Source organism: Sorex fumeus, unplaced genomic scaffold (genome assembly GCF_029834395.1).
Source record: "Sorex fumeus unplaced genomic scaffold, SorFum_2.1 ptg000041l, whole genome shotgun sequence".
NCBI classification, from domain to species: domain Eukaryota; kingdom Metazoa; phylum Chordata; class Mammalia; order Eulipotyphla; family Soricidae; genus Sorex; species Sorex fumeus.
Window position 1 is genome coordinate 9,154,849 of NW_026606098.1, and position 23,865 is coordinate 9,178,713.

The window sequence follows — 23,865 nt, forward strand, 5'->3', positions numbered from 1 at the left end:
CGTCTGCTCCTGTGTGCCCCGGGTGCTGAACATGCCCTGCTCCCCTTTCCAATCTGATCCAGCGTCCCCCTATATCCCACCTGAGGCTGTCCCAGACCCCATGCACCAGCTCGTCATCTCTCCAGACCCCCATGTTAAACCGGGCCGGGTCTCCCCAGAGGAATCACACGAAGACAAGTCGCGATGCAATAAGCAAAGGGTCTGTATTGGCTAGCTCGAGCTAGGGCCCTCAACCTCCTCACCAACACAGGGGCAGCCTTCTCGGAACGAGCGGTCCCAAGTCTCAAAAGTGAGCGGCTTGAAAGTAGACTATAGACCAAACATGATTGTCACCCATTGCCTCTTTTGCAAACCACAACACTCAATAAGAGAGAGAGAAGAAAAGGGAATGCCCTGCCACAGAGGCAGGGGTGGATGGGGGGGAAGGGGGGTGGGAGGGATACTGGGATCCGTGGTGGTGGGAGATGGGCACTGGTGGAGGGATGGGTATTTTGATCATTGTATAATTGGAACCCAAGCACAAAAATGTGTAAGTCTGCAACTGTACCTCATGATGTCCCACTATTAAAAATAATATATATATTTAAAAAAAAGTGAGCGGCTTTTATACCATAACATTATGTAACAGGGACTTTCTTCGGACAGCCCTTTTGGCCACAGTCTGAGGGGCTTTCCACTACTGGTACTTAGCTGATTGGTTATAAGTTGGAGTTCTGTTAGAGCTAAGATTCTGTAAGAGTTACATAAGGGTTCTCTGGGGGAGAGGGGGCTTCCCTACCTGCATCTGATTGGTAACCCTTACCTTACCAGGGCTAATTCACTTCAGGGGAACTCATGACTAGATTCCAGGTAACTGCTCAACTCCTGGGATTCGGCAACCGAAACCTAGTTCTACCTTCTTCCGGCTTCTTTATGAGCCTGTCATGGCGCTGCCTTTGCTTGTCCATTTCTCACCCACTGCTCGGGAGTGAGCCCTGGAGTACGGCTCTGCGGATTCATCCAGCAGTGCCTGCCCAGGTGAACCAAACCCAGGCCGACCTGGCCCCGCCCCGTCTCCCCACACCCTCCCCCGGCCCCGCCTCGTCTCCCAGGGCCCCGCCCCTGGGCTTGGGCCCTCTTCTCTGCTAGCCCCGCCCCTTGCATAAACCTTCCTCTGAGTTTAATCTCACCCCCTCCCAGACTTGCCACAGAACACTTTGATTGAAGCACAGAGCAGGAGGGAACTGAAGGGTCTTGGCAAGCTCCTCGTCCGTTTGCTGGTCCTTGTCTTCAGCGTTCTAGGTCCCACCCCTACGTGCCTGCCCATATAGTCTCACTCAGCCACGCCCCAAACAAACCACGGGCCCGTGCGTCCCGCCCCCTCATCTGGCCAATCCTCTGCAGCTGCTGGTCTCACAGCCAATCGGGTCCCAGCCAGGGACCTTTCCCAGTCCTCTGCCCTGTGGGCGGCATCTTCTGAGACCCCGACTTGGGAGGGGCGCAATCCGCGACCCACCAGAATCTGCAATCTGCCACGAATGCCTTTGGGTTCTGTCATAATGTTGCTCCTAGAAAAGCTTCAGCGTTGCCCTGAACTTCTGCGTTTGGGGGACTGGAAGAGAAGAAATTGTACCTGCAGAATCTATGGGGATCGGGGCTGGAACGACAACACAACAGATAGGGCGCTGGCCTTGCACGGTACCAGACCGGGTTCGATTCTCAGCATCTCCTATGGTTCCCGCGCCCGTCCGGAGTGATTCCTGCGTGCAGAGTCAAGAATAACCCCTGAGCACTGCCAGGTGTGGCCAAAACGAGACAAGAATATATGGGGATTAGGAACACCCTTATAATAATAATAATAATAATAATTAAAATAAAGTCCTCCCGTTGTTCATCGATTTGCTCAAGCGGGCCCAGTAACGTCTCCATCATGAGACTTGTTGTTACTGTGTTTGGCATATTGAAATACGTCTCGGGGAGCTTGCCAGGCTCTGCCAGTGTGGGCAGGTACTCTCGGTAGCTTGCCGGGCTCTTGGAGAGGGGCAGAGGAATCAAACTCTGGTCGGCCATGTTGGCCGCTTGTAAGGCAAATGCCCTACCGCTGTGCTATCGCTCTCATCATATGAACATCCGAGACAACCCCCCTCCAGCCCTGCAGACATGTCACCCTCATCCTCTTCACTCCTCACTTCTCATCCCAATCAGGTACAAGATCCAAAGTCTCGTCTTCGACCCATGGATTTCAGAACTTTAGGCCAGATTCACAACCCCTCATTCTGCCAGGAGCCAAAGATACAAAGGCAGCCAGAGGGGCTGGAGTGATAGCACACCGGGTAGGGTGTTTGCTTTGCATGCTTTCGACCCGAGTTCGATTCCCAGCATCCCATATGGTCCCCCGAGCACCGCCAGGAGTAATTCCTGAGTGCATGAGCCAAGAATAACCCCTGTGCATCGCCGGGTGTGACCCAAAAAGCAAAAAAAAAAAAAAAAAAAACACAAAGGCAGCCAGAAAGATGTGCAGAATAAACAGGGGGAGGATCAGGTGCTTGCTAGCCCCAACAAGAGTAAAGGTCACATGAAATGAACTGCAGTCTGTTTGATGAAACAAAAGGAAAAAAACCAAATTTGCATCTGACCTCAAAATCCTGGAAGAAGCACAGTTCTGGGAAAGAGAAAGTTGGAATGACTCCAATTAAAATGTGGGAGCTCCAAAAGAGCTGATCTTTGATTGGCCCAGAGCAAGTGGGAGGTAATTCCTGTCACTGGAGATTCTGGTCATGGTCAAAGCCAACCCGAGGGCATGGGCAGGGCCCCCAATTTACTTCAGAGCTCTGCTTCACCTCTGGAGTCTCCACACTCTGAACATCCTCACATCGGGGTTCCTACTCAGGGAGCATGGGGAAGAGAATGACTTTGGGGAAGTGGCCTAGGCAAGCTCGTGAACCTGGGTCCCACGGTCCTGGGACCCTCCCCAGCCCCTTGGTTGCACTAAGCCTGCTGCTTCTGGCCGTGCTGCTGCTGTGTGTCCCTGCAGGGACCCTGACCTGCATCGGGGATTCGGGCCAGCCAGTGGACTGGTGAGTACATTGGTGTTGTCACGCTCAGGATGGACACTGCTGCCTTGCTGGGCAAAAGAAATGGGAAATTTCCCAGAAAAGACAACTGCTCTCTTTGCTATGCCTCTGTGCTTTCCCCAAACTCCAGGTTTGTCATCTACAAGCTCCCTGCCAAGTGTAAGAACAGCCCTGGAGAGCCCAGTGCACCTGAGGGCTGCACGGATGGTTCTGAAGTGCCTGATGGTCTTCAGTACAAGTACTTGGATGCCAACTCAGGCAGCTGGCAGGATGGTGTGGGCCCCATCAGCAGCCAGCAGGGGGCCCTGGGCCTCACCCTGAGTCCACTCTATGGAGACTATACCAGCCAGGTGACACGGTACAGGGCTGCTGTTGTGGGGGCGCTGTGGTGGGTGGTGGGCTGGAGAAAGCTTCAATGTGCACCGCCATCCCCCCCTGCAGCTCAACTTCCTGCTCTACAATGACCAGCCCCCAACCACCCTGCTCAGTGAGGCCCCCACTGTGACTCATGGACATGCCAAGGGTGAGGTCATACCACATGCTGGGAAAGATTGTTACAAAAAATGTTTCCTCTGCAAAACTTTCACCTGGGCGGGTGGGCAGGGAGCTGAGACCTGGATTCCTGCCTCCTCCTGTTGAGTTCATGCCCTTCCCTGCCACCAGATGCCTGCCCATGGGTTGCTGCTACAAGTCCTGATCCCTGCCTCTGCTTTAGGGCTGGTGCTCCTGGACCAAGATGGGGGTTTCTGGCTGACTCACAGAGTGCCCAAGTTCCCTCCACCTTCCCAAACTCATGAGTACCGCTGGCCCTCCAATGCGCTCCCATATGGGCAGACGCTGCTGTGCGTGTCCTTTCCTCTGGCGCAGTTCTGAAAAATTGGTGAGTGCCGACAGGGGCCTCGTAAGTCCCCGATGTCCAAGGGCCACAGCCTATGACACTGTCCTCATTTTCTGCTGCCTAACCATCAGGCAAACAGCTCAACTACACCTACCCCCCTGGTGTACGACAGTCAGTTGGAGGGGAACTTTGGACAGCTGCTGCCTGAGCTGGCGGATGTGATTCAGGGCCAACACGTGCTCCAGCCCCCGTGGAACAGGAGTGCGACCCTCACATCCAGGGCCGGTGCCACCTTCTGGAGTTTCACCAAGTATACAAAGTTCGAAGATGGTGAGCCCCGAGATTGAGGGATAGGGACTATGAGTATAGGACGGGTGTCTTTGTCTCCAGGTCCTGCTTGGGGTGGGGAGGTGCTGCTGACTTGCTTGTGCCCGCCTTCCTTTCTCTGCAGAACTGTACGCAGGGTGGCTGGCAGCAACTCTCAGCAGTGACCTGCAGGTACAGTTCTGGCGCCGGCGGGTCATGCCCTCCAACTGCTCCGGCCTGTACCATGTGTTTGATGTCACCCAGATCAGCTTTCCTGGTGGACCAACCTACAACTCCACCAAAGACCACTCCAAGTGGTGCGTCGCCTCTGACAAGCCCTGGACCTGCGTGTCTGATCTGAATCGAAACTACGGGGGGTACCTCCGAAGTGGGGGTGCACTGTGCGCTCAGATGCCCAATCTCTGGAATGCCTTCAAGTCTCTGGTGGCCAGGTACCAACCCTGCCCACAGGAGACCGTCTCTCCAGACCTCGTGGAGAATATGAACAGTGAGCTCTGAGCTCTCAGTATACACACCTGGGAAATGGGAAACTTGGGGGCCTGCCTCAGACTCCTGGGGAATAAAGAGAATGTAGAAGATGCAACCATTCACCCTTTGCTGGGGTGGGCACTGGGGCTCTGAACTGCACTCTAGTTCCTAAGGAAGCCCATGGACCACTTATCTGTAGGTGAGCCCCAAAGTGGGTGCAAAGAGAAGGGGCTAGGACTGGGGTGAAGTACTGCCCAGGCAGGAGCACCAAAGGGTGGGTGTGGGGCTATGATCCTCCAAGAAGAGGGAGTTGGTGATCCCTGCTCTGGCAGTGAGTCTCAAAGGCAGTGCAGAGGGATGAGTCTGGCCCTGGAGTTACCAAGATTGGCCCTTCCAGGCGCAGTGTGTGAAAAGGCCTTCCTGGCAAGGTGGGGAGAAGGGGAGCCCCAGGGAAGTCATGGAGCACAGTGACGCTTTATTTATATGTGTATATATGTAACAAGGTCTGTACAACATAGGGAACCTCCGGGCTAGCCTGTGGGTGTGGGGCAGGGCACCCCTTTTTTAGCCAGCTCTGCCGCTGGATGGACAGTCAGGGGTGAGCGTGGCTGCTTGGTACTCTTGGGGCACGGGCGCACGACAGGAGGAGACGAATGCAGCTTGGCAGGGAAGCTCTGCGTCGTGTGCGAGCTGCCCACCGTGTGGCCTGGCAGGGGCGGCGGCTAGGCCTTGCGTGGGCGACCGCGTGTGGGCCAGCCAAGCGGTACTCCCGCTGCAGCTGCTTGGCGACAGGCCATGCAGCGTGCTGGGCCGGATGTGGTGCGACAGGGACGGACGACAGGGTGTTTCTAGCGCCGCTGACAACCCTAGGTTGGAGTGAGAAGTGTGGGTAAGATCTTGCAGTAAAAGGCATCAGGTTCCCTGAATGCTTGGTATTTGGCCACTTGGAAGTCGGGGTAGGAGACAGGAGGGGGCCACTCGCTGGCCTCGGGGTCCCTGGCGCTAGTGTTGCAATCCCCTTGAGCGGCCTCTTTGGACACGGGCATATGCAGTGAGCCTGGGGGATGGGAGCGATGGGAGCTGGGCCTGGGAGGCCTGTGCAGCCGGACCTCATCCTCGTCCTCTGGTGGTGGTGGTGGTGGGGGGACGCTGAAGCGGCTGGGCTCCAGCAGCACCCAGAAACAGTCGCGCACCCAGTGGAGGACAAGCCTCCCCCTCCAGAAAGCTGGCTTCTGCAGCCCAGAAGTGCATGCTGTGTAGAGCGGGTGTGGTCAGAGCAGACACGCCCCTTAGGGCCCCGCCCCCACACAAAGCCCTGTGCTTGCCCACACCTCAGGTGAGCCCCATCTCCAGGTCTCCCCATGCAGGGTCAGGCCACCCAGGCCCTCCCGCGTGCCGCCACCTTGTCCTCTGGGCCCTTGTCGCCTGGCTCCCACTTTCCCGCCCCGGCGCTTGTCTCAAGGGTCTTGGACTCGTGCTGTGACAGCTGCTCCATGCTGCTATATATGTCCGTTAGAGTGGGTCACGGTGGACTCTGAAGTTTCCCCCCTCCCCCATCCCGCCTTCAACCTTTGCAATCGGCTTTCCAGCTGCTGGACCAGAGGACACTCCACTCCAAACCGCCAAGGCTGCCCAGCTCCCCACCGATCTCAGCTCAGGCCCTCATGAATGGGTCCAGGCCCATTCCTGCCGCTTGCTAGGTCACACTGAGGCTGGCCCTCGGTTGGTCCTTCTCAGCCACACAGCAGAGCGGGCTGCCCATCTCATTCCCGTGTCCTGAAACCTCCCCCGCTAGATCCAGACTCGTCTTTGGCTGTTCTGAGAACTCCATGCGACCGTCTCGCACTGCCACATCTCTCCCAGACTCCCACTTCCTAAGAGTGAGAACTCGGGTCCGGGGTCCGCTCACTGCAGCTTGAGCCACGGGCCTCACTCCAGGCCACTTCCAGCAGCAACCACCTTCAACCAGGAACAGCCCGCCTAGCCCCGCCCCCTGTGACCACGCCCTTCTTGGCCCCGCCCCTTCCCTTGGTCTGGTCCCGCCCTGGGTCTCTCGCACCCCACCTCACCCAGCCCTTGGATCTATCCCATTGGCCCCCAACCCCCATGGATCTAGCTCCCCACCCGTATAGACGCTCCAGCCCCTGCCCCTGGCCCACCTTGCTGAAGCGTTGGGAGCAGGAGGAGAACTGGCGAATCTCCACGGGCTCCTCCTCTGTGGTGTCTTCCTTGTAGTAGGAGTTCACGTGGTGATACCTATCCGAGCGGGCTGCAGAGGATCACCGGGCCGAAGGAGCTGGCTGCATGTGCACACACAGCTCCTGGCTCTCCCAGCTAACGCATCCGATAGCCGACTCAGCCTCTGGTCAGCCCAAGTCCCTGCCGCGTAGGGTTTTAGCATCGTTGCAATTTCAGATGAAACTCTGGAACTTTCTTTCCAGGACACCCTCAATTTCTAGGTCCCACAGGGCACCAGCGTTTCTTTCTCTGATTTCTCTGTCAACCCTAACCCCAAGCAGACCACGCCCACTAAGCACCATCCCACCCTCTGGCTCCGCCCCTATAGCTTCTCTCACCCAATCAGGACCCAGACCTCCTTCCCTGGTCCAGCCAGGCCCAGCATCAGTGCCACAGAAGATCACTCCAAGCTGTGCGTGGCCCCCAAAGGACCCTGGGCCTGTGTGGGAACCATGAATCAGAATCTCAGGGAAGAGCACCGGGGTGGGGGCAGCCTGTGTGCCCAGCTGCCCGCGTTCTGAAATGCCTTCCCGCAGCTGTTGAAGTCCTGGGAGCCCTGTCAGGGCAACTGGCCTTCTACCTGAGGGCTGCACCTCCACACCAGCTGTGATTCAGTCTGCTTATCTATGAAATGGGAAGCAGGGTGTCGCTGGACAGATAGTGTAGTGGATAGGGTGCCAACCTGACACTCGTTCCACCCCGGTTCAATACTCGGCAACCCATATAATTTCCTGAGCACTGACAGGAGTGATTCCTGAGAGCAGAGCCAGGAGTAACAAGAGTAAGCCTTGAGCACCGCTGGGTGAGGCCCCAAAACCAAAACTGAAGAAAACAAAACTATCAGCATTCCTTTAAAAAAATAAAAAGGAGAGAGGAGCAGGGTAGCTCCCTCTGATTGTTAGACAAGAAAAGGATTTGGAAGATGCCGCTGTTGATCCTCTCTCTGTGGGTGCGGGGCTTCAGAACAGAAATAGGGGGCTGGAGCAACAATGCAGTGGGAAGGGCATTTGCCTTGTATATGGCTGACCCTGGTATGATTCCCAGCATCCCATATGGTCCCCTGAGCATGGCCTATGAGCATGTCCAGAAGAAATTCCTCCGTGCAGAGCCAGGAGTAACCTCTGAGCATAGCAGAGTATGCCCACCAAAAGAACAACTGCGTCCCCCACCCAGGGTGGGGGTCTTGCTGGGGAGAGAATGGGGAGCCCCATGATGCTCCCAGAGCATGGGGAGCACTTTATATTGTGCATAAGTACACAGCACAGGATGTACTGGGCTGAAGTCTAACGTGTGTGTCGCAGGCAGGGGTCTAGATCCCACTGCCAAGACTGCTCACCTAGACTTACCCCTGAGAGTGCCCTGCCGCTGGTCCCAGCCTTGAGGACTCCGCTCCCCTGACCCCACCCTGTATACTGACCCTGAATCCCAGGACGCCCGCACCTTCATATGGTCTCCTCAACAGTCAGACCTGCAGCCTCAGCAGCACCCCACCTACCAGCTGCTCCTGAGTCCTCAGATGCTGACCAGGCCACGCCTCCCCTTTCCAATTCCATCAGAGTTCCCCTGTAGCCCACCTGAGGCTGTTCCAGACCCCATGCACCAATTCATCATCTCTTCAGACCCCCATGTTAAACCGGGCCGAGATCTCTCCAGAGGAATCACATGTTTGCGATGCAATAAGAAAAGGGTCTGTATTGGCTAGCTCGAGCTAGGACCCTCGTCCAGCTCACCGACACAGTGGCAACCTTCTAGATGAGTGGCCCCAAGTCTCAAAAGTGAGGGGCTTCTATACCATAACATTATATAACAGGGACTTTCCACGGATCACAATTTTGGCCACAGTCAGAGCGGCTTTGCACTGCTTGTACTCAGCTGATTGGTTAGATTGGAGTTAAATAAGGGTTACAGTGGGTAGGGCATTTGCCTTCCATGCAGACAACCCTGGCATCCCATATGGTCCCCAAGCACCACCAGATTCAGGAGTAACCCCTGAGCATTGCTAGCTGTGATCCAAAATGAAAAAAATAGGAGTTACGTAAGGGTTTTTGGGGCCCACGTGATAGCACAGTAGAGAGAGTGTTTGCCTTGCATGCAGCCAACCTGTGTACAATCCCCGATATGTTCCCCTGAGCACAACCAGGAGTCATTTCTGAGTGCAGAGCCCAGAGTAATCCCCGAGCGTGTCCAGGTGTGACCAAAAAAGCCAAAAAACAAAAAAGTTACACAAAGGTGCTCTAGGGGTGGAGCTTCCCAACCTGCGTCTGACTGGTAACCTTAGTTGACCTGATGATGGCTATCTCAAGTCGGAGAAACCATAACTAAATTCCAGGTAACTGCTCAACTCCAGGAATTCTGGACCCGAAACCTAGGCCTAGCTTCTTCTGGCTTCTTTATGAGCCTGTCATGGCGCTGCTTTTGCTTCTCTTTTTTTCACCCACTGCCAGGGGGTGAGCCTGGGCCAGGGCTCTGTGGCTTCATCCAGCAGTCCCTGCCCAGGTGAACCAAACCCGGTCTGGCTTGGCCCTGTCCCGGCTCCCCACGCCCTCCCCTGGGCCTGCTCCATCTCCCAGGGCCCCCCATTAGCTTGGGCCCTATCTCTGCTAGCCATGTCCCTTACATAAACTTTCCTGAGTCTAATCTCGCCCCTTCCCAGACTTGGCCCCAGAACACCCAGATTGAAGCACAGAGAGCAGGAGGGAACTGAAGGGTCTTGGCATCCAACTGAAAGCCCTTCCTCTCTTTAGCGGTCCTTGTCTTCAGCGTTCTAGGTCCCATGCCTCCGTGCCTGCCTATATAGTCTAACTTAGCCACACCCCGAGTTAGAACACGCGCCTGTGCATCCCGCTCCCTCACCTGGCCAATCCTCTGCATCTTGCTGGTCTCGCAGCCAATCGGGTCCAGGCCAGGGACCTTTCCCCGGAGACCCTGCGGAGTGGAAGGGGCGCACTCTGTGACCTGCCTTGAATGCCTTTGAGTTCTGTCATAATGTTGCTCCTAGAAAATCTTCAGCCGTTGTCCTGACTTTGTGTGTTTGGGAGGCTGGAAGAGGAGAAGAAATTGTACCTGCAGAATCTATGGGGATCAGGGGCCGAAAAAATAGTACAATAGGTAGGGTGCTTGCCTTGCACGGTACCAGCCCGGGTTTGATTCCCAGCATCCCCTACGGTTCTCAAGCCTGTCCGAGTGATTCCTGAGTGCAGAGTCAAGAATAACCCCTGAGCACTGCCAGGTATGGCAAAAACGAGACAAGAATATATGGGGATTAAGAACACCCTTATATTCTCATCATATGAACATCCGAGACAACCCCCCTTCAGCCCAGCAGACATGTCACCCACGTCCTCTTCGCCCCTCACTTCTCATCCCAATCAGGTACAAGATCCCAAGTCTGGTCCTCGACCCATGGATTTCAGACCTTTAGGCCAGACTCACAACCTCTCATCCTGCCAGGAGCCAAAGATACAAAGGCAGCCAAAAAGATGTGCAGAATAAACAGGGGGAGGATCAGGTGCTTGCGAGCCCCAACAAGAGTAAAGGTCACATGAAATGAACTGCAGTCTGTTTGATGAAACAGAAAAGGGCAAAACCCAAATTTGCACCTGACCTCAAAATCCTGAATAAAGCACAGTTCTGGGAAACAAAAATTGGAATGACTCCAATTAAAATGTGGGAACTCCAAAAGAGCTGATCTTTGATTGGCCCAGAGCAAGTGGGAGGTAATTCCTGTCACTGGAGATTCTGGTCATGGTCAAAGCCAACCCAAGGTCATGGGCAGGGTCCCCAATTTATTTCAGAGCTCTGCTTCACCTCTGGAGTCTCCACACTCTGAACATCCTCACATCGGGGTTCCTACTCAGGGAGCATGGGGAAGAGAATGACTTTGGGGAAGTGGCCTAGGCAAGCTCGTGAACCTGGGTCCCATGGTCCTGGGACCCTCCCCAGCTTCTTGGTTGCACTAAGCCTGCTGCTTCTGGCCGTGCTGCTGCTGTGTGTCCCTGCAGGGACCCTGACCTGCATCGGGGACTCGGGCCAGCCAGTGGACTGGTGAGTACATTGGTGTTGTCACGCTCAGGATGGACACTGCTGCCTTGCTGGGCAAAAGAAATGGGAAATTTCCCAGAAAAGACAACTGCTCTCTTTGCTATGCCTCTGTGCTTTCCCCAAACTCCAGGTTTGTCATCTACAAGCTCCCTGCCAAGTGTAAGAACAGCCCTGGAGAGCCCAGTGCACCTGAGGACTGCACGGATGGTTCTGAAGTGCCTGATGGTCTTCAGTACAAGTACTTGGATGCCAACTCAGGCAGCTGGCAGGATGGTGTGGGCCCCATCAGCAGCCAGCAGGGGGCCCTGGGCCTCACCCTGAGTCCACTCTATGGAGACTATACCAGCCAGGTGACACGGTACAGGGCGGCTGTTGTGGGGGCGCTGTGGTGGGTGGTGGGCTGGAGAAAGCATCAATGTGCACCGCCATTCCCCCCTGCAGCTCGCCTTCCTGCTCTACAATGACCAGCCCCCAACCACCCTGCTCAGTGAGGCCCCCACTGTGACTCATGGACACGCCAAGGGTCAGGCCATACCACGCGCTGGGAAAGACTCTGTTTCCAAAAAATGTTTCCTCTGCTAACTTTTCACCTGGGCGGGTGGGCAGGGAGCCGAGACCTGGATTCCTGCCTCCTCCTGTTGAGTTCATGCCCTTCCCTGCCACCAGCTGCCTGCCCATGGGTTGCTGCTACAAGTCCTGATCCCTGCCTCTGCTTTAGGCCTGGTGCTCCTGGACCAAGATGGGGGTTTCTGGATGGTTCACAGTGTGCCCAGGTTCCCTCCACCTTCCCAAACTCATGAGTACCGCTGGCCCTCCAATGCGCTCACATATGGGCAGACGCTGTTGTGCGTATCCTTTCCTCTGGCGCAGTTCCGAAAAATTGGTGAGTGCCAACAGGGGCCTCGTAAGTCCCCAATGCCACAGTCTATGACGCTGTCCTCATTTTCTGCTGCCTAACCCTCAGGCAAACAGCTCAACTACACCTACCCCCTGGTGTACGACAGTCAGTTGGAGGGGAACATTGGACAGCAGCTGCCTGAGCTGGCGGATGTGATTCGGGGCCAACACGTGTACCAGCCCCCATGGAACAGGAGTGTGACCCTCACATCCAGGGCTGGCGCCACCTTCTGGAGTTTCACCAAGTATACAAAGTTCGAAGATGGTGAGCCCCGAGATTGAGGGATAGGGACTATGAGTATAGGACGGGTGTCTTTGTCCCCAGGTCCTCCTTGGGGTGGGCAGGTGCTGCTGACTTGCTTGTGCCCGCCTTCCTTTCTCTGCAGAACTGTACGCAGGGTGGCTGGCAGCAACTCTCAGCAGTGACCTGCAGGTACAGTTCTGGCGCCGGCGGGTCATGCCCTCCAACTGCTCCGGCCTGTACCATGTGTTTGATGTCACCCAGATCAGCTTTCCTGGTGGACCAACCTACAACTCCACCAAAGACCACTCCAAGTGGTGCGTCGCCTCTGACAAGCCCTGGACCTGTGTGTCTGATCTGAATCGAAACTACGGGGGGTACCTCCGAAGTGGGGGTGCACTGTGCGCTCAGATGCCCAATCTCTGGAATGCCTTCAAGTCTCTGGTGGCCAGGTACCAACCCTGCCCACAGGAGACCGTCTCTCCAGACCTCGTGGAGAATATGAACAGTGAGCTCTGAGCTCTCAGTATACACACCTGGGAAATGGGAAACTTGGGGGCCTGCCTCAGACTCCTGGGGAATAAAGAGAATGTAGAAGATGCAACCATTCACCCTTTGCTGGGGTGGGCACTGGGCTCTGAACTGCACTCTAGTTCCTAAGGAAGCCCATGGACCACTTATCTGTAGGTGAGCCCCAAAGTGGGTGCAAGGAGAAGGGGCTAGGACTGGGGTGAAGTACTGCCCAGGCAGGAGCACCAAAGGATGGGTGTGGGGCTATGATCCTCCAAGAAGAGGGAGTTGGTGATCCCTGCTCTGGCAGTGAGACTCAAAGGCAGTACAGAAGGAAGAGTCTGGCCCTGGAGTTACCAGGATTGGCCCTTCCAGGCGCAGTGTGTGAAAAGGCCTTCCTGGCAAGGTGGGGAGAAGGGGAGCCCCAGGGAAGTCATGGAGCACAGTGACGCTTTATTTATATGTGTATATATGTAACAAGGTCTGTACAACATAGGGAACCTCCAGGCTAACCTGTGGGTGTGGGGCAGGGCACCCCTTTTTTAGCCAGCTCTGCCGCTGGATGGACAGTCAGGGGTGAGCGCGGCTGCTTGGTACTCTTGGGGCACGGGCGCACCATAGGCGGAGACGAATGCAGCTTGGCAGGGAAGCTCTGCGGCGCGTGTGAGCTGCCCACCGTGTGGCCTGGCAGGGCGACCCCGTGTGGGCCAGCGGCGACAGCAGGTGTTGCCAGCCCAGCGGTACTCGCGCTGCAGCTTGGCGACAGGCCATGCAGCGTGCTGGGCCGGATGTGGTGCGAAGGGGACGACGACAGGGTGTTTCTAGCGCCGCTGACAACCCTAGGTTGGAGTGAGAAGTGTGGGTAAGATCTTGCAGTAAAAGACATCAGGTTCCCTGAATGCTTGGTATTTGGCCACTTGGAAGTCGGGGTAGGAGACAGGAGGGGGCCACTCGCTGGCCTCGGGGTCCCTGGCTAGTGTTGCAATCCCCTTGAGCGGCCTCTTTGGACACGGGCATATGCAGTGAGCCTGGGGGATGGGAGGGCCTGTGCAGCCGGACCTCATCCTTGTCCTCTCGGGGTAGAGGGTGGGCGCTGAAGCGGCTGGGCTCCAGCTTGCCCAGCATAGGACTAGCCTCCCCCTCCTGGAAGCTGGCTTCTGCAGCCCAGAAGTGCTTGCTCTGCAGAGCGAGTGTGGTTAGAGCAGACACCCCCCTTAGAGTACCGCCGCCATCAAAGCCCAGTGCTTGCTCACACCTCAGGGGAGCCCCCTGTCCAGGTCTCCCCATGCAGGGTCAGGCCGCCCTGGCCCTCCCGCTTGCCGCTACCTTGTCCTCTGGTCCTCTGGGCCCTTATCGCCTGGCTCCCACTTGCCCGCCCCGGCGCTCGTCTCAAGGGTCTTGGGCTTGTGCTGCGAAAGCTGCTCCATGCTGCTATACACCTGTCCGTTACAGTGGGTCACGGTGGACTATGAAGTTGTTCCCCCCCATCCCGCCTTCAGCCTTTGCAATCGGCTTTCCAGCTGCTGGGCCTGAAGACACCCCACTCCAAACCGCCAAGGCTGCCCAGCTCCCCACCGCTCTCAGCTCAGGCCCTCATGAATGGGTTCAGGCCCATTCCCGCCGCTTGCTAGGTCACACTGTAGCTGGCCCTCGGTTGGTCCTGCTCAGCCAAACAGCAGAGCGGGCTGCCCATCTCATTCACGGGTCCTGAAACCTCCCCCGCTAGATCCAGACTCATCTTTGGCTGTTCTGAGACCTCCATGCGACCGCCTCGCACTGCCACATCTCTCCCAGACTCCCACTTCCTAAGAGTGAGAACTCGGGTCCGGGGTCCGCTCACTGCAGCTTGAGCCACGGGCCTCACTCCAGGCCACTTCCAGCCACAACCACATTCAACCAGGAACAGCCCGCCTAGCCCCGCCCCTCTGACGTCGCCCTTCTTGGCCCCGCCCCTTCCCTTGGTCTGGTCCAGCCCTGGGTCTCTCGCACCCCACCTCACCCAGCCCTTGGATCTATCCCATCGGCCCCCAACCCCCATGGATCTAGCTCCCCACCCGTATAGACGCTCCAGCCCCTGCCCCTGGCCCACCTTGCCGAAGCGTGGGGAGCAGGAGGAGAACTGGCGAATCTCCACGGGCTCCTCCTCCGTGGTGTCGTCCTCGTCGTAGGAGTTCACGTGGTGATACCTATCCGAGCGGGCTGCAGAGGATCACCGGGCCGAAGGAGCTGGCTGCATGTGCACACACAGCTCCTGGCTCTCCCAGCTAACGCGTCCGATAGCCGACTCAGCCTCTGGTCAGCCCAAGTCCCTGCCGCGTAGGGTTTTAGCATCGTTGCAATTTCAGATGCAACTCTGGAACTTTCTTTCCAGGACACCCTCAATTTCTAGGTCCCACAGGGCACCAGCGTTCCTTTCTCTGATTTCTCTGTCAACCCTAACCCCAATCAGACCACGCCCACTAAGCACCATCCCACCCTCTGGCTCCGCCTCTGTAGCTTCTCTCACCAATCAGGACCCAGATCTCCTTCCCTGGTCCCGCCAGGCCCAGCATCAGTGCCACAGAAGATCACTCCAAGCTGTGCGTGGCCCCCAAAGGACCCTGGGCCTGTGTGGGCGCCATGAATCAGAATCTCAGGGAAGAGCACCGGGGTGGGGGCAGCCTGTGTGCCCAGCTGCCTGCGTTCTGAAATGCCTTCCCGCAGCTGTTGAAGTCCTGGGAGCCCTGTCAGGGCAACTGGCCTTCTACCTGAGGGCTGCACCTCCACACCAGCTGTGATTCAGTCTGCTTATCTATGAAATGGGAAGCAGGGTGTCGCTGGACAGATAGTGTAGTGGATAGGGTGCCAACCTGACACTCGTTCCAACCCGGTTCAATACTCGGCATCCCATATAATTTCCTGAGCACTGACAGGAGTGATTCCTGAGAGCAGAGCCAGGAGTAACAAGAGTAAGCCTTGAGCACCGCTGGGTGAGGCCCCAAACCAAAACTGAAGAAAACAAAACTATCAGCATTCCTTTAAAAAAATAAAAAGGAGAGAGGAGCAGGGTAGCTCCCTCTGATTGTTAGACAAGAAAAGGATTTGGAAGATGCCGCTGTTGATCCTCTCTCTGTGGGTGCGGGGCTTCAGAACAGAAATAGGGGGCTGGAGCAACAATGCAGTGGGAAGGGCATTTGCCTTGTATATGGCTGACCCTGGTTTGATTCCCAGCATCCCATATGGTCCCCTGAGCATGGCCTATGAGCATGTCCAGAAGAAATTCCTCAGTGCAGAGCCAGGAGTAACCCCTGAGCATAGCAGAGTATGCCCACCAAAAGAACAACTGCGTCCCCCACCCAGGGTGGCTGGTCTTGCTGGGGAGAGAATGGGGAGCCCCATGATGCTCCCAGAGCATGGGGAGCACTTTATATTGTGCATAAGTACACAGCACAGGATGTACTGGGCTGAAGTCTAACGTGTGTGTCGCAGGCAGGGGTCTAGATCCCACTGCCAGGACTGCTCACCTAGACTTACCCCTGAGAGTGCCCTGCCGCTGGTCCCAGCCTTGAGGACTCCGCTCCCCCGACCCCACCCTGTATACTGACCCTGAATCCCAGGACGCCCGCACCTTCATATGGTCTCCTCAACAGTCAGACCTGCAGCCTCAGCAGCACCCCACCTACCAGCTGCTCCTGAGTCCTCAGATGCTGACCAGGTCACGCCTCCCCTTTCCAATTCCATCAGAGTTCCCCTGTAGCCCACCTGAGGCTGTTCCAGATCCCATGCACCAATTCATCATCTCTTCAGACCCCCATGTTAAACCGGGCCGAGATCTCTCCAGAGGAATCACATGAAGACAGGTTGCGATGCAATAAGTAAAGGGTCTGTATTGGCTAGCTCGAACTAGGACCCTCGTCCAGCTCACCGACACAGTGGCAACCTTCTAGATGAGTGGCCCCAAGTCTCCAAAGTGAGGGGCTTCTATACCATAACATTATATAACAGGGACTTTCCACGGATCACCCTTTTGGCCACAGTCAGAGCGGCTTTGCACTGCTTGTACTCAGCTGATTGGTTAGATTGGAGTTAAATAAGGGTTACAGTGGGTAGGGCATTTGCCTTCCATGCAGACAACCCTGGCATCCCATATGGTCCCCAAGCACCACCAGATTCAGGAGTAACCCCTGAGCATCGCTAGCTGTGATCCAAAATGAAAAAAATAGGAGTTACGTAAGGGTTTTTGGGGCCCACGTGATAGCACAGTAGAGAGAGTGTTTGCCTTGCATGCAGCCAACCTGTGTACAATCCCCGATATGTTCCCCTGAGCACAACCAGGAGTCATTTCTGAGTGCAGAGCCCAGAGTAATCCCCAAGCGTGTCCGGGTGTGACCAAAAAAGCCAAAAAACAAAAAAGTTACACAAAGGTGCTCTAGGGGTGGAGCTTCCCAACCTGCGTCTGACTGGTAACCTTAGTTGACCTGATGATGGCTATCTCAAGTCGGAGAAATCATAACTAAATTCCAGGTAACTGCTCAACTCCAGGAATTCTGGACCCGAAACCTAGGCCTAGCTTCTTCTGGCTTCTTTATGAGCCTGTCATGGCGCTGCTTTTGCTTCTCTTTTTTTCACCCACTGCCAGGGGGTGAGCCTGGGCCAGGGCTCTGTGGCTTCATCCAGCAGTCCCCGCCCAGGTGAACCAAACTCGGTCTGGCTTGGCCCTGTCCCGGCTCCCCACGCCCTCCCCTGGGCCTGCTCCATCTCCCAGGGCCCCCCATTAGGCTCTGCTAGCCATGTCACTTACATAAACTTTTCTCTGAGTCTAATCTCGCCCCTTCCCAGACTTGCCCCCAGAACACCCAGATTGAAGCAGAGAGAGCAGGAGGGAACTGAAGGGTCTTGGCATCCAACTGAAAGCCCTTCCTCTGTTTAGCGGTCCTTGTCTTCAGCGTTCTAGGTCCCATGCCTCCGTGCCTGCCTATATAGTCTAACTTAGCCACACCCCGAGTTAGAACACGCGCCTGTGCATCCCGCTCCCTCACCTGGCCAATCCTCTGCATCTTGCTGGTCTCGCAGCCAATCGGGTCCAGGCCAGGGACCTTTCCCCGGAGACCTTGCGGAGTGGAAGGGGCGCACTCTGTGACCTGCCTTGAATGCCTTTGAGTTCTGTCATAATGTTGCTCCTAGAAAATCTTCAGCCGTTGTCCTGACTTTGTGTGTTTGGGAGGCTGGAAGAGGAGAAGAAATTGTACCTGCAGAATCTATGGGGATCAGGGGCCGAAAAAATAGAACAATAGTTAGGGTGCTTGCCTTGCACGGTACCAGCCCGGGTTTGATTCCCAGCATCCCCTACGGTTCTCAAGCCTGTCCGAGTGATTCCTGAGTGCAGAGTCAAGAATAACCCCTGAGCACTGCCAGGTATGGCAAAAACGAGACAAGAATATATGGGGATTAAGAACACCCTTATATTCTCATCATATGAACATCCGAGACAACCTGCCTCCAGCCCAGCAGACATGTCACCTTCGTCCCCTTCACCCCTCACTTCTCATCCCAATCAGGTACAAGATCCCAAGTCTGGTCTTCGACCCATGGATTTCAGACCTTTAGGCCAGACTCACAACCTCTCATCCTGCCAGGAGCCAAAGATACAAAGGCAGCCAAAAAGATGTGCAGAATAAACAGGGGGAGGATCAGGTGCTTGCGAGCCCCAACAAGAGTAAAGGTCACATGAAATGAACTGCAGTCTGTTTGATGAAACAGAAAAGGGCAAAACCCAAATTTGCACCTGACCTCAAAATCCTGAATAAAGCACAGTTCTGGGAAACAAAAATTGGAATGACTCCAATTAAAATGTGGGAGCTCCAAAAGAGCTGATCTTTGATTGGCCCAGAGCAAGTGGGAGGTAATTCCTGTCACTGGAGATTCTGGTCATGGTCAAAGCCAACCCGAGGGCATGGGCAGGGCCCCCAATTTATTTCAGAGCTCTGCTTCACCTCTGGAGTCTCCACACTCTGAACATCCTCACATCGGGGTTCCTACTCAGGGAGCATGGGGAAGAGAATGACTTTGGGGAAGTGGCCTAGGCAAGCTCGTGAACCTGGGTCCCACGGTCCTGGGACCCTCCCCAGCCCCTTGGTTGCACTAAGCCTGCTGCTTCTGGCCGTGCTGCTGCTGTGTGTCCCTGCAGGGACCCTGACCTGCATCGGGGACTCGGGCCAGCCAGTGGACTGGTGAGTACATTGGTGTTGTCACGCTCAGGATGGACACTGCTGCCTTGCTGGGCAAAAGAAATGGGAAATTTCCCAGAAAAGACAACTGCTCTCTTTGCTATGCCTCTGTGCTTTCCCCAAACTCCAGGTTTGTCATCTACAAGCTCCCTGCCAAGTGTAAGAACAGCCCTGGAGAGCCCAGTGCACCTGAGGACTGCACGGATGGTTCTGAAGTGCCTGATGGTCTTCAGTACAAGTACTTGGATGCCAACTCAGGCAGCTGGCAGGATGGTGTGGGCCCCATCAGCAGCCAGCAGGGGGCCCTGGGCCTCACCCTGAGTCCACTCTACGGAGACTATACCAGCCAGGTGACACGGTACAGGGCGGCTGTTGTGAGGCCGCTGTCGTGGGTGGTTGGCTGGAGAAAGCTTCAATGTGCACTGCCATCCCCCCCTGCAGCTCGCCTTCCTGCTCTACAATGACCAGCCCCCAACCACCCTGCTCAGTGAGGCCCCCACTGTGACTCATGGACACGCCAAGGGTCAGGCCATACCACGCGCTGGGAAAGACTCTGTTTCCAAAAAATGTTTCCTCTGCTAACTTTTCACCTGGGCGGGTGGGCAGGGAACCGAGACCTGGATTCCAGCCTCCTCCTGTTGAGTTCATGCCCTTTCCTGCCACCAGCTGCCTGCCCATGGGTTGCTGCTACAAGTCCTGATCCCTGCCTCTGCTTTAGGGCTGGTGCTCCTGGACCAAGATGGGGGTTTCTGGATGGTTCACAGTGTGCCCAGGTTCCCTCCACCTTCCCAAACTCATGAGTACCGCTGGCCCTCCAATGCGCTCACATATGGGCAGACGCTGTTGTGCGTATCCTTTCCTCTGGCGCAGTTCCGAAAAATTGGTGAGTGCCTTCAGGGGCCTCGTAAGTCCCCAATGCCACAGTCTATGACGCTGTCCTCATTTTCTGCTGCCTAACCCTCAGGCAAACAGCTCAACTACACCTACCCCCTGGTGTACGACAGTCAGTTGGAGGGGAACATTGGACAGCAGCTGCCTGAGCTGGCGGATGTGATTCGGGGCCAACACGTGTACCAGCCCCCATGGAACAGGAGTGTGACCCTCACATCCAGGGCTGGCGCCACCTTCTGGAGTTTCACCAAGTATACAAAGTTCGAAGATGGTGAGCCCCGAGATTGAGGGATAGGGACTATGAGTATAGGACGGGTGTCTTTGTCCCCAGGTCCTCCTTGGGGTGGGCAGGTGCTGCTGACTTGCTTGTGCCCGCCTTCCTTTCTCTGCAGAACTGTACGCAGGGTGGCTGGCAGCAACTCTCAGCAGTGACCTGCAGGTACAGTTCTGGCGCCGGCGGGTCATGCCCTCCAACTGCTCCGGCCTGTACCATGTGTTTGATGTCACCCAGATCAGCTTTCCTGGTGGACCAACCTACAACTCCACCAAAGACCACTCCAAGTGGTGCGTCGCCTCTGACAAGCCCTGGACCTGTGTGTCTGATCTGAATCGAAACTACGGGGGGTACCTCCGAAGTGGGGGTGCACTGTGCGCTCAGATGCCCAATCTCTGGAATGCCTTCAAGTCTCTGGTGGCCAGGTACCAACCCTGCCCACAGGAGACCGTCTCTCCAGACCTCGTGGAGAATATGAACAGTGAGCTCTGAGCTCTCAGTATACACACCTGGGAAATGGGAAACTTGGGGGCCTGCCTCAGACTCCTGGGGAATAAAGAGAATGTAGAAGATGCAACCATTCACCCTTTGCTGGGGTGGGCACTGGGCTCTGAACTGCACTCTAGTTCCTAAGGAAGCCCATGGACCACTTATCTGTAGGTGAGCCCAAAGTAGGTGCAAAGAGAAGGGACTAGGAGTGGGGTGAAGTACTGCCCAGGCAGGAGCACCAAAGGGTGGGTGTGGGGCTATGATCCTCCAAGAAGAGGGAGTTGGTGATCCCTGCTCTGGCAGTGAGACTCAAAGGCAGTGCAGAGGGAAGAGTCTGGCCCTGGAGTTACCAGGATTGGCCCTTCCAGGCGCAGTGTGTGAAAAGGCCTTCCTGGCAAGGTGGGGAGAAGGGGAGCCCCAGGGAAGTCATGGAGCACAGTGACGCTTTATTTATATGTGTATATATGTAACAAGGTCTGTACAACATAGGGAACCTCCGGGCTAGCCTGTGGGTGTGGGGCAGGGCACCCCTTTTTTAGCCAGCTCTGCCGCTGGATGGACAGTCAGGGGTGAGCGCGGCTGCTTGGTACTCTTGGGGCACGGGCGCACCACAGGCAGAGACGAATGCAGCTTGGCAGGGAAGCTCTGCGTCGTGTGCGAGCTGCCCACCGTGTGGCCTGGCAGGGGCAGCGGCTAGGCCTTGCGTGGGCGACTGCATGTGGGCCAGCCAAGCGGTACTCGCGCTGCAGCTGCTTAGCGACAGGCCATGCAACGTGCTGGGCCGGATGTGGTGCGACGGGGACGACGACAGGGTGTTTCTAGCACTGCTGACAACCCTAGGTTGGAGTGAGAAGTGTGGGTAAGATCTTGCAGTAAAAGGCATCAGGTTCCCTGAATGCTTGGTATTTGGCCCCTTGGAAGTTGGGGTAGGAGACAGGAGGGGGCCACTCGCTGGCCTCAGGGTCCCTGGCGCTAGTGTTGCAATCCCCTTGAGCGGCCTCTTTGGACACGGGCATATGCAGTGAGCCTGGGGGATGGGAGGGCCTGTGCAGCCGGACCTCATCCTTGTCCTCTCGGGGTAGGGGGTGGGCGCTGAAGCGGCTGGGCTCCAGCTTGCCCAGCATAGGACTAGCCTCCCCCTCCTGGAAGCTGGCTTCTGCAGCCCAGAAGTGCTTGCTCTGCAGAGCAGGTGTGGTTAGAGCAGACACCCCCCTTAGAGTCCCGCCCCCATCAAAGCCCAGTGCTTGCTCACACCTCAGGGGAGCCCCCTGTCCAGGTCTCCCCATGCAGGGTCAGGCCGCCCAGGCCCTCCCGCTTGCTGCTACCTTGTCCTCTGGTCCTCTGGGCCCTTATCGCCTGGCTCCCACTTGCCCGCCCGGGCGCTCGTCTCAAGGGTCTTGGGCTTGTGCTGCGAAAGCTGCTCCATGCTGCTATACACCTGTCCGTTACAGTGGGTCACGGTGGACTATGAAGTTGTTCCCCCCCATCCCGCCTTCAGCCTTTGCAATCGGCTTTCCAGCTGCTGGGCCTGAAGACACCCCACTCCAAACCGCCAAGGCTGCCCAGCTCCCCACCGCTCTCAGCTCAGGCCCTCATGAATGGGTTCAGGCCCATTCCCGCCGCTTGCTAGGTCACACTGTAGCTGGCCCTCGGTTGGTCCTGCTCAGCCAAACAGCAGAGCGGGCTGCCCATCTCATTCACGGGTCCTGAAACCTCCCCCGCTAGATCCAGACTCATCTTTGGCTGTTCTGAGACCTCCATGCGACCGCCTCGCACTGCCACATCTCTCCCAGACTCCCACTTCCTAAGAGTGAGAACTCGGGTCCGGGGTCCGCTCACTGCAGCTTGAGTCACGGGCCTCACTCCAGGCCACTTCCAGCCACAACCACCTTCAACCAGGAACAGCCCGCCTAGCCCCGCCCCCTGTGACCACGCCCTTCTTGGCCCCGCCCCTTCCATTGGTCTGGTCCCGCCCTGGGTCTCTCGCACCCCACCTCACCCAGCCCTTGGATCTATCGCATCGGCCCACAACCCCCATGGATCTAGCTCCCCACCCGTATAGACGCTCCAGCCCCTGGCCCACCTTGCCGAAGCGTGGGGAGCAGGAGGAGAACTTGTGAATCTCCACGGGCTCCTCCTCCGTGGTGTCAACCTCGTCGTAGGAGTTCACGTGGTGATACCTGTCCGAGCGGGCTGTGGAGGATCACCGGATCGAAGGAGCTGGCTGCATGTGCACACACAGCTCCTGGCTCTCCCAGCTAACGCATCCGATAGCCGACTCAGCCTCTGGTCAGCCCAAGTCCCTGCCGCGTAGGGTTTTAGCATCGTTGCAATTTCAGATGAAACTCTGGAACTTTCTTTCCAGGACACCCTCAATTTCTAGGTCCCACAGGGCACCAGCGTTTCTTTCTCTGATTTCTCTGTCAACCCTAACCCCAAGCAGACCACGCCCACTAAGCACCATCCCACCCTCTGGCTCCGCCCCTATAGCTTCTCTCACCCAATCAGGACCCAGACCTCCTTCCCTGGTCCAGCCAGGCCCAGCATCAGTGCCACAGAAGATCACTCCAAGCTGTGCGTGGCCCCCAAAGGACCCTGGGCCTGTGTGGGCTCCATGAATCAGAATCTCAGGGAAGAGCACCGGGGTGGGGGCAGCCTGTGTGCCCAGCTGCCCGCGTTCTGAAATGCCTTCCCGCAGCTGTTGAAGTCCTGGGAGCCCTGTCAGGGCAACTGGCCTTCTACCTGAGGGCTCCACCTCCACACCAGCTGTGATTCAGTCTGCTTATCTATGAAATGGGAAGCAGGGTGTCGCTGGCGAGATAGTGTAGTGGATAGGGTGCCAACCTGACACTCGTTCCACCCCGGTTCAATACTCGGCATCCCATATAATTTCCTGAGCACTGACAGGAGTGATTCCTGAGAGCAGAGCCAGGAGTAACAAGAGTAAGCCTTGAGCACCGCTGGGTGAGGCCCCAAAACCAAAACTGAAGAAAACAAAATTATCAGCATTCCTTTAAAAAAATAAAAAGGAGAGGGGAGCAGAGTAGCTCCCTCTGATTGTTAGACAACAAAAGGATTTGGAAGATGCCGCTGTTGATCCTCTCTCTGTGGGTGCGGGGCTTCAGAACAGAAATAGGGGGCTGGAGCAAAAATGCAGTGGGAAGGGCATTTGCCTTGTATATGGCTGACCCTGGTTTGATTCCCAGCATCCCATATGGTCCCCTGAGCATGGCCTATGAGCATGTCCAGAAGAAATTCCTCAGTGCAGAGCCAGGAGTAACCTCTGAGCATAGCAGAGTATGCCCACCAAAAGAACAACTGCGTCCCCCACCCAGGGTGGCTGGTCTTGCTGGGGAGAGAATGGGGAGCCCCATGATGCTCCCAGAGCATGG

The 23,865-nt window shown here is 56.4% G+C and overlaps 2 protein-coding genes and 1 pseudogene across 2 annotated transcripts; all 3 read left to right on the forward strand.

The window, feature by feature from the left end:
- Positions 1 to 2,777: 2,777 nt before the first annotated feature.
- Positions 2,778 to 4,801, forward strand: LOC130028757 (deoxyribonuclease-2-alpha-like; annotated as a pseudogene).
- Positions 4,802 to 10,695: 5,894 nt separating this feature from the next.
- LOC130028722 (deoxyribonuclease-2-alpha-like) lies at positions 10,696 to 12,707 on the forward strand. Its single transcript, XM_056119553.1, has 6 exons — positions 10,696 to 10,968; positions 11,096 to 11,315; positions 11,407 to 11,488; positions 11,684 to 11,848; positions 11,930 to 12,127; positions 12,249 to 12,707. The coding sequence occupies exons 1-6, from the start codon at positions 10,787 to 10,789 to the stop codon at positions 12,620 to 12,622; spliced, it is 1,221 nt and encodes a 406-aa protein (XP_055975528.1). The 5' UTR covers positions 10,696 to 10,786; the 3' UTR covers positions 12,623 to 12,707.
- Positions 12,708 to 18,558: 5,851 nt separating this feature from the next.
- LOC130028721 (deoxyribonuclease-2-alpha-like) lies at positions 18,559 to 20,561 on the forward strand. Its single transcript, XM_056119552.1, has 6 exons — positions 18,559 to 18,822; positions 18,950 to 19,169; positions 19,261 to 19,342; positions 19,538 to 19,702; positions 19,784 to 19,981; positions 20,103 to 20,561. Exons 1-6 carry the CDS (start codon positions 18,641 to 18,643, stop codon positions 20,474 to 20,476), a joined length of 1,221 nt encoding a protein of 406 aa, XP_055975527.1. The 5' UTR covers positions 18,559 to 18,640; the 3' UTR covers positions 20,477 to 20,561.
- Positions 20,562 to 23,865: the final 3,304 nt, after the last annotated feature.

Coding starts and splice junctions, on each gene's coding strand:
- LOC130028722 (XM_056119553.1), top strand. CDS start 10,787: ATGGGGAAGAGAATGACTTTGGGGAAGTGGCCTAGGCAAGCTCGTGAA. Junction 11,489..11,683: donor GACTCATGGACACGCCAAGG/GTCAGGCCATAC, acceptor CCTCTGCTTTAG/GCCTGGTGCTCCTGGACCAA. Junction 12,128..12,248: donor GTATACAAAGTTCGAAGATG/GTGAGCCCCGAG, acceptor CTTTCTCTGCAG/AACTGTACGCAGGGTGGCTG.
- LOC130028721 (XM_056119552.1), top strand. CDS start 18,641: ATGGGGAAGAGAATGACTTTGGGGAAGTGGCCTAGGCAAGCTCGTGAA. Junction 19,343..19,537: donor GACTCATGGACACGCCAAGG/GTCAGGCCATAC, acceptor CCTCTGCTTTAG/GGCTGGTGCTCCTGGACCAA. Junction 19,703..19,783: donor GGCGCAGTTCCGAAAAATTG/GTGAGTGCCTTC, acceptor CCTAACCCTCAG/GCAAACAGCTCAACTACACC.